General features: G+C 40.7%; 1 protein-coding gene across 1 annotated transcript in view; it reads left to right on the top strand.

The window, feature by feature from the left end:
- Positions 1-1,403: 1,403 nt before the first annotated feature.
- Positions 1,404-9,996, top strand: part of SLC22A2 (solute carrier family 22 member 2) — a 61,384-nt gene continuing 52,791 nt past the window's right edge. Inside the window, exons 1-2 of the mRNA XM_033939159.1 lie at positions 1,404-1,889; positions 9,015-9,118. Coding sequence (XP_033795050.1) covers positions 1,473-1,889; positions 9,015-9,118 — 521 coding nt within the window. The 5' untranslated portion in view covers positions 1,404-1,472. The remainder of the gene's footprint in view (positions 1,890-9,014; positions 9,119-9,996) is intronic.

The raw sequence follows: 9,996 nt of genomic DNA, 5'->3' as shown, positions 1-9,996 counted from the left end.
GAGAGTTGCCCCTCCCCCACCCTCATCTCCACCTCCCCCCGCTCCTTCCCCAATCCCCCTGCCACGCGTGTGCCCCCCCTTCCCTTTCCCCATACCTCTAGTTGTTCACCACCTTAACAATTTCAGCGTGCTCCTCGCGACCCCAGCGGCTTTCCCTCTGACAAAACTTCCTAAGAGCAGCACCCAGAAGTGATGTCAGTGGAAGAATTGGGGGAGAATTGGCATGGTCGTGAGGAAAACGTTGACGTTGCTCGCAGAGGCAAACAACTAGAGGTTTGGGGGAAGGGAAGGGGGGTGGAGAGGAGGAGGGGTGCCAGCACCCCCACCAAAATGGCGCCCAGGGTGATCCGCCCTCTTGCCTCCCCCCCCTTTAGTACGCCACTGAACTCATCTTCAGTTTGTGACTTTCTATTGACCATAGGCTTAGATCATTTCCTTGCTCAGCTCTCCCTAGTTCCAGAAACATTGCTGGTTTTTGGGACTGGTTCCTTGTCCCCTTTTGTACTGCAGCACTTACCCTGGCACTCAGATTCTAGACCTTTCTTCCTGCAGAGTCCACATTGTTCACCTTGAACTTTAGCAGTCCGGTAAGGATAATAGTTTGAAACCTGAAAGATTACATGCTGAGTAGGAGAACATGTCCTAGCATACCAGGGCATAGGAGCAGGCACTCATACTAAGCCACTGTGTTCTGGGTTGCCTTCAGAATATTCCCTCCCCCTCTCCCCCCCCCCCACACACACATTTTATATAGCTTTGATAATAATCAAAATAAAATGATACCTTAAGAATTTGTGCTGTTGAAATGAGAAAATTGCTTTTCTTTTGCTTGATTGACTATTTGTGAGGATATCCTTTTATCTCTCTTTCCTGCTGTCTTACCATATATTTTAGATCACACTTAACACAGAATCATTAACTCTTCAAAACATGCCTTGCACTTGCAGCAAAAATTATTATGCTAACTATAGTTTTATGCATGAGCTGCATTCTAGAGAGCACAGGAAGCTTAGGGGGGGGGGGGGGGGGTCCTGATGGAAAGTGGCAAGTCAATAGATTCATCCCAGTGAGCTCATGCTTGAATTTGGTCTTTTGCCAGGGTCTTGCTGGTGCAAACCCATTAAGAAAGGAAATCTGATCGGAATCTCTGAGCCAGCTATACCACAGAATTGTCCTGAGAACTGGATTTGTGACTATATAAATAAGAAATAAATGCCTTCATATGTGACTGAAAATTAGTGACATAGATATTCTACTGTTTCTGTCAGAGAACTGTGTCTTTCATGTTTATCGCCTCAAAATGGCATGTCAGAGAACACCTGGCTTAGTGATTGATATAAAAAAGCAACTGGTTAACTTGTGGTCAGACATCTCCATTATTTAAGGATAATTTCTGCTAAGAAAACATACAGTACCCACAGTGGTCTGAAGGGCAAGATTTTTCTGTGAGCTAAAGATTAGTTTAGGCAGCAATGGTAACATTTGATGAGACCTTGCAGCAGATTGGGGAGTTCGATTTGTTTCAAAAACAAACTTTTTTTGTCTTGTGCCTGCTCTCTGCTGTCTTCAGCCCCATCTATGTAGGCATTGTGTTTCTGGGCTTTGTTCCTGAATTCAGATGTAGGAGTTTGGGAGTGTCGGAGTTAAGCAGCAAATGTGGATGGAGTCTGGAAGAGGAGCTTAATTACACAGTCCCAGGGCTGGACCAATCCAAGATGCCGTCATATGCTAGCCGCTGTATGCAGTATGATGTCAACTGGAACAGAACTTCTCTTAACTGCACAGACCCATTGTCTGCATTCTCCACTGCCAACAGGAGTAGTGTACCTCTCACTGACTGCCAAGATGGTTGGATTTATGATACCTCTGGATCATCACTTGTGACTGAGGTAATATCTGTTTATAGGAAAATTGTATCACTAAGAAAACCTACTATTCATTTATTTATTATTCAGGAAGTGGGTACTTCTCCCTCCGTATTGGCTGCGATAGGGGATTAACAGACCTGCGAATACAGAAAAACCGCAAATAACTTTTTCATATGTTGCTCGCTTTTTTCTGTTTAAAAAATCGTGAATATGGTGAAACCACGAATAACATGGTGGGAGACCTGGCTTGTTCCTGAAGGAGAGGCAAAACATGGTGAAGAAAGTGCTGAGAATCAGCGATTTTTCTCTGTAAACGCTTGGAATCGGCGATTTCTCTATGCATGTAATTTGGGGGGAGGAGCCAGCAAGCTAAAAACTGCAAATAATCGAAACCACGAATGCTGAAACCGTGAATACGGAGGGAGAAGTGTATTATACAGTGGTAACAATTGGAGCAGCTCATCAAGAGTTGCACACAAATGAGAAGTTTGAAAAATGAAATGATTCTCAAATTACTCAGCTCTCTCCAATAATTGACATGTTAGAAGGCTATGATTTGCACATTTAATTTAAAAATATTTTGCTTTATTGAAGAGGGAAACTGATTATGAATAATATAATATAATGAACTATCCCACTCCACCTCCACCCCCTTTTTACTAAGCCGTGGTAGAAGTTTCTACTATGGCTTGAAGTGCTAAATGCTTTGACACTCATAGGAATTCTATGAGCATCGGAGCATTTAGCGCTCTGGGCTGCGGAAGAAATCTCTACCATGGCTTAGTAAAAATAAAAGGCCTATATTTGTCTACGAAGCAATGTTTGAATGATAAAGTAGCTTTAAAATTAGTTCAAATTTGGTTCTTCACTAGTCAGTCCATTGGCTTTTTTGCTTCCAGGGATACTGCTTTGCTCATACTCTGTTTTCTTTGGGGCATAGTTATCAACATGGGCTCCCATTAAGACATGGTATTTTAGCACAAATTCCATTTTATACAATGAGATCTAGTTATTAATAACAGGGGTTAATATTAAAATAACATGTTTTAATGGTAGCCCATGTTGATAACTTCCCTCCTTTGTTGGCTGCTCTAAAGTATATTGTATATTTTAATTTTATACTTTTTTTTTAAATCAAAGATATATGCTTTTTATTGAAAATTAAATAAAGAGGTTTTTGGTGGAGGTTTTTTTTTTTAGAGACCAATGACTGTGTTAGCTCTTCTACAAGACTTAAATGTACTGAAAATAAGGAGCAAAAATTTCTGAGGTCTCTTTTTCTCCACCTACTTTTTTGGTTGTATGGTTTCTTATGTGCAGTGGTCCTTTGATCATAGATGGCTGACACTTCTTATACTAATGTGTAAGTAATTATGATAGTTATAGTAGTAGTTCTTTGTTTAGGTTGTTGAGATTACCATAACATCATACAAGATTTAGAGAGGTCAATAAGTCCCAGTTCTGGCTGATTCTCATTCATTCTGTCTTATCCATATTCACATTCACCACCAAACCACTGGATTTAAATCAACCTACAGTCTTTTCCAATCCCCTGGAAATGTCTTTTAATAGACCATCATATAAACATTCTACCGGAATAATCAACTACATAGATATAACATTTTCAACCCAATTCCCTGATAATAACCCCTTCCCCCCCATGAAATATATTTATTTCTTTTTTATTTATCCCTTTATTTAACAAGATTATATCCCGCCTAAAACCTAAGCAGGTTACAAAAATACATACATAGAACACAAGAACTATCAGTAACATAAGTTGAAAGAGAAAGAAAGGGCAGAGCCCTGTGGTACACCTGTCCCCCAAGTTTTCCATTGAGATAGAATTTCTATCTTCACCCTTCCTTCCAAAAATGATGTTATCCCAGTACAGTGATTTTTATGTATTTATATACTTATGGCAACGTTCCATTGTCTAAAGCAGTGGTTTTTCTAGCTGTTCTGGTAAGGCAGGAGAGAGTGGGCATCCCTCTTGCCTCTCTTTATATAGCATATCTGTTGTTTTTTTCTGGTCTTTAGTAGCCATCGCTAGATTTATTGTATGCCTGAATGATGTTAGGCCATCGATCAGAATGCTCATTTTAATATTAATGACCTTATTTTAATACTGATGAGGTCATTTGCATGGGAGAGAAAGAAAATGTATGAATGCATAGTAAAGTATGCAATGAACCATTGTGTACATCTGCTAATGTGCCATACTTGGGTTCTGGCAAGTTTTCTATTGCATTTCTTCTTTTTTGTCCGTTTATATCCGTTGGTCATGCACGCTATTTGTTTCAGCGCTTTCTGGAATCTCATCTGTGTGCACTATTCTCACTCATTGACATATCACATATCACAAGTCTGTTCTTTACATTTATAGATGATGGCACCAGTCAATTTTTACATCATTGATGTCACTTGGATTTAATTTCACCACACTCTGTACACAGGATATTAATTCATTATATACATTGCACTATAACTATCCATCACATTATTGTCCATAGGACCCCTGAAGAAGACAGTATTGTTGAAACACGGACTGTGTTGGGTCTATATTCCCAGTATATTGGTTGTTATATTTTTATGTGGATTATTAAGTTGAACTTGTAATAAAGCCTACATCTTGAACATCAACTCTCCATGGACTTTTTTGTTCCTCTAACTTCTTTAAACCATCCAAGAATAATTTTGGTTGTGCAAACCCACTCGTCTGCAGCTAATGTGGCATCCTCAATGCTTGAAAACTTTCTTCCCTTGAAGTGTTTATTGATTTTATGAAAGAGGCAAGTAGTCTGAAGGGGCCAATTCAAGTGAGTAGACTAGGGGCTCCTTTTATCAAGGTGCACTATGGGGGTTAGTGCGTTGGACATTTCATCATGCGCTAACCCCCGCAGCAGCCTAAAATCCTAAAGCCTCGTCAATGGAGGTGTTGGGTACTAGCGCGGCAGGTGGTTTAACGCGCCATTATAAAAGGACCCCTAGGTGTTTCAAAACTTCAAAGTGAAGATCTGCCAATTTCTGCTGCATAATGGCCACCTTGTAAAGAGCTATAGCAAAAACCCCCAAGACAAAATATCCTTAAAAGACACCAAAATATAAGTTGGGTGTGCCCTAGACTCCACCAAAAATATATAAACCTCAAATCTAAATTTTTAAGATAAGGAGCACCCTCAGCGAGAGTTTGAAAGCTTTAAAGAGCGACTCAAGGAGCAGCTCTAGTGCTTAAGAACATAAGCAATGCCTCTGCTGGGTCAGACCTGAGGTCCATCGCGCCCAGCAGCCTGCTCATGCGGCAGCCCAATAGGTCTAGGACCTGTGCAGTAATCCTTTATCTATACTCTTCTATACCCTTTTCCAGCAGGAAATTGTCCAATCCTTTCTTAAACCCCAGTACCGTACTCTGCCCTATTACGTCCTCTGTAAGCGCATTCCAGGTGTCCATCACACATTGGGTAAAGAAGAACTTCCTAGCATTTGTTTTGAATCTGTCCCCTTTCAACTTTTCCGAATGCCCTCTTGTTCTTTTATTTTTTTAAAGTTTGAAGAATCTGTCCCTCTCTACTCTCTCTATACCCTTCATGATCTTGTAAGTCTCTATCATATCCCCTAAGTCTCCTCTAGAATAGCAAAGCCAGCAAACACTGAGCAGAGATTACCACTCACTACCTCCCGCACACCATCATCTGGGTACTCCTGTGTGCTTTAAAGTGCAAGTCAAGTGCAAACAATTTGCAATAAATAAATATATATAAAAGTGGAAGACAAAAAGTTTACTGTCCTGCAATGTCCCGAATGCCTAACCCTCTGACCTGAACAGAGAATGAAAAAATTAGTCACTTGTCCATCCAGTTACTTAGCTGAATAAAGATACTGTAGTCAAATAGTAGCAAGGAGAGTCCAGCTTTTTTTTGGATCAAAGACCAAAGTTAAGGTGCAGTCCTCTTTCAACACGGCTCGACCCAGCAGGGTTTCAGAGCAAAAGCCCCTTCCTCAGGAACCGAACAGGCCAACACGACTGTAGGTCAGAGTGATTCCAGGCAGGCAAGGCAAAAAGGGGGAGGAACCGGAGACACAGCAACAGCTTTAAATTCTCAGGCAATTAGCAGCATAATCACATGACTTGCCAGTAAAGATGCCGCTCAGTACCGAGCAGCAGCATCAAATCGCGCTCCTGCTCTTGCCACTCAGCGGCCAAAGGAACTCATGGCAGCCGGTTAGCAGCAGGGCAGGAACTTGGAAAGTTTGCTCCTGTCCGCTGCACCTCCACTGGGGGTTGGCAAAATGAGATATGAGGCTGGGGCAGAGCCTGGTGGTGGCAACCTGCAATAATTCTGGGAGGGAGTGTATTGTTGGCTCGAATATAAACCGGGACCCCCATTTTTGGGCCAATTTTTGGGCCCAAAAATCCCAGTTTATATTTGAGTATATACGACCACCTCAACTCCCTAGTAAAAAAATATTTCTTCAGCCTTCACATGCTGAGAAAAGTGAGATCCTGTTTCCATCAAAAACATTTTGCCGTCCTTGTCCAATCCACCATCCTTTCCAGACTGGACTACTGCAACTCTATCTACCTTGGCCTAACAAAGAAAAACCTTCAAAGACTCCAGCGGATTCAGAATACCGCTGCTAAGCTTATTTTCGCAAAAAGCAAATTCGACCACGTATCACCACTTTTATCCAAGCTCCACTGGCTTCCGATTATCTCCAGAGTCCACTTCAAATGTGTCTGCCTCACTTCAAGATCCTACACGGTATCCTCCCTCCCTTCATTCCTCTTTCTTGGAACTCCTCTAACCCCAATTCTGCCAGATCCACCCAAAAACTGAAACTTTCCTTTCCCTCTCTAAAAGGCGTTTCACTTGTAGGAAAACTAGGTTCTTCCCTCCCTTTCAGAATCACTCAGCTCTGGAACAACCTTACCTCCCCTCAGGAATCTGAGCTCCCTCCAACTCTTCTGTAAACATCTGAAAACCTGGTTATTCTCAAAAATGTAACTCCTCCTCCCTCTCTGGTTATTCTAGTCCTCTAAATTTTCTCTTCATTTTGCCTCTTCCCTCCACTGGAGTTCCTTTCTACCGTAACTCTTGATGCGGTATACAAACCTAAAGTTTAGATTAGATTCTCCAAAGTATATATATTTGAGATCTTAAAATCTGTCCTCATACACCTTATGACTAAGACCACTGTGCTCCAATGTCCTATTCTACGTGCAGCAAACCAGTTCTTGACTGTGGAGAAGGAAAGGCACTTATCCCCTAATATAACTGGCATATCACTGTAAATTTGTTTGTCCAAGTTCCCTTTTAGGAAAAGATATTTCAACACATCTCAGTACTCTTTCGCAGTTGTTGTTTTCCACCATTTTCACTTCAGATCTGCAAACAAATTGAATAATCAGGCTACAATTATGAAATTTAGGTCAGATACATATGAAACAATAAACTTTGATGTGATGAAAGTATTATTAGTCTAAAAGTAGATGAAATGGGAAATGCCAAGAATTCAGCACCCTCTAAAGTATTGAGGTATTGTCAAACTAAGCACATACCTAGGGCCCAAATATTTATTCATAGTACTTATAACCTGCACAAACCATAGTATTCTTGGCAGTTTACATTGTGAAAACATTCACAATAAAATATTTTTTAAAATATATTAAACAATGCAAAAACAAGTATAACATATGAAGGGATGCAGAAAAGTTCTCAGCCCAACAAACCAACTTCCTAAATTCTGAACGGTATTTTGCCACTGTAGCTGAAAGGAGTGTTATCTTATTTCGTTAAGTACCAATTTGCAGTAACTAAATTCTATGTTTTGACATTGTTTCAGATCATTGATTGAGCCATATCCATGTCATTCTCTTCTCAGTTGGGCTGAGAACTTTTCAGCACCCCCTCGTAAATATTAAGCAATTCTTCAGCTTCTACTCATCTCGTATACACAATATTACAAAAAGATACGCATCTAATCAGAAGATTTTTCAAATATTCTAATTCAATAGTTCTAAATAGGTGTGTTCAACTGTGCCAGCAGTTTTTTAATGCCTCACTCACTATGGGCCCCTTTTACTAAACCTTGATAAAGCTTTTTATTGTGGACGGTGAGGTAAATGCTCTGATAATCAATTCCTATGAGCATCGGATCATTTGCCTCACCAGCCTGCGATAAAAAGCTCTATCACAGTTTAGTAAAAGCCAGCGTATATCAGCCACTGCTGCCCATGCAATGCTTACTGGCTATCCTCCTTCCTGCCCTCTGTACATAGTACTCCAACCAGCAGGAAGAGTTAATAGCATTTCTAATCTTCTTCTACCGCCATCTCTGCTGGCTCCCTTTTGCACTTGGTACTGCATGAAACACCATGACTGTGCAGTTTTGACTACTGAGGAAAGCCAGCAGAGTAAGAGACAGTAGCAGGGCTGCAGGCAAGAAGCACATCTAACTGACTGTAGACTGCGCCTGCTGGGGTGATCAGCTGAGGGTGGCAGGAAGAGGGAAGTGAGGTAAGGGGTGGGGGTGGGAGGGAAGATAAAGGAGTGATATGATTTTGCCAGGCGGGGTAGGAGGAAAAAGGACTTTAAAATGAATTTATATTATGGCTGGAAGTCCAACACAATTGTTTGCTTAGGCCTCACCAAAAGATTAATTCTGTCTTGTGTGGGTGGGTCCCATGGGATTTTGCCACCCACTTGATTGTATGGTTGAGGGATGCATTAGACAGGCGGTCACCAGATGAAATAGGCATGGAGAGAGAAGACCAAGATGCCCACCACCCCCTTCTGCTAGGTCTCACATTTTCAGAAAGCATCAAGACTAAGGGGGTCTTTACTAAGGCGCGCTATCCGATTTAGCGCATGCCAAATAGCGTGCACTAAATGCTAATGCATCCATGGAATATAATGGGCGCGTTTAGCATGTGCTAAATCAGTTAGCACGCCTTAGTAAAAGACCCTCTGAGTGTTCAGTAATGCTACTACACAGGGCTACAATGGTAATATTCAGATTCAAGTATGAAGATAGTAGCACTTACTATATAGAGTGGGTAGATGGGTATAATATTTTTGCAGTTTACAGTATTATAAAGCACATGAAAGATTTTTTACTTGTTATCTCTGTTATGTGCATCCTCAGTTCAATCTTGTGTGTGGCGATGCTTGGAAGTTGGATCTCTTTCAATCAAGCGTGAATCTTGGATTTTTCATTGGCTCTGTGTTCATGGGATATATAGCAGACAGGTATGTGTAGCGTTCAAATTGTCTCCTGTCTTATTTTCTTTGCATACCTTGAATTCCAAAAACAATGATAACTTATTATATTAGGTTCATCAAAGGACTAGCTGAGTCATTCCTGAGATTTATAATGCAACTTTATTTTAAGGGAAATTAAAATACCAAGTCTGCTCGTACTATGGGACTGACCTGGCTTGTACTTGATGACATGAAGAAAACTTACGTAAAGCACATGCCTTTCTTGCAATAAAATTTTTTTAAAAATGTTTAATCTTTGCTAGGATATAAGCTTATGTAAGCTACATAGGAGGTTAGAAATTTTCACACTTATTTTTAGGGGGAGTGCCACCTGTTATGTTAACTTTTGTGTTTTTCTGTCTTAGGAGGCTGATAATAGAAGCAGAGTTTCTGCCTGTGTGAATGCTGAGGGCTCTGCAGCATCTTGTCCCTACAGAAACAGGAAGTATTTGGCGAAAGGGGCATTAATAATGTGGCGCTCTTAGCATACACATAGGCAGAAAGCCCTATGCTGCCCTTCTGTCATACTATTTTTCATCAACATTACAGAATATGAGTACAATCAACTATACTGTCCTCACTGGACTACTGTAACATACTACTCTAGGGAATTTCTATAAAACTACTGTAATGAAAGCAACTCAGTTTGTACAAAACACTGCAGCAAAACTTGTATTCTACAAATCAAGATTTCATCACGTCACGCCACTGCTTGTGGAAGTACACTGGGTTCCAGTAGAAAAACAGGTTGAGCAAGTTATGCTGTTTGCCATTTAAGACATTTTATGGAAATAGCCTATAGGGTATTCACTGCTATGCAATTACTGATAGTAATAAAAAAAATCTCACCTATCTAGGGGTTAGCA

The sequence above is a fragment of the Geotrypetes seraphini genome, chromosome 3 (assembly GCF_902459505.1).
Source record: "Geotrypetes seraphini chromosome 3, aGeoSer1.1, whole genome shotgun sequence".
Lineage (NCBI taxonomy): Eukaryota > Metazoa > Chordata > Amphibia > Gymnophiona > Dermophiidae > Geotrypetes > Geotrypetes seraphini.
Note: the sequence above shows the minus strand (reverse complement) of the source record. Positions and strands in the feature narration are given on the sequence as shown.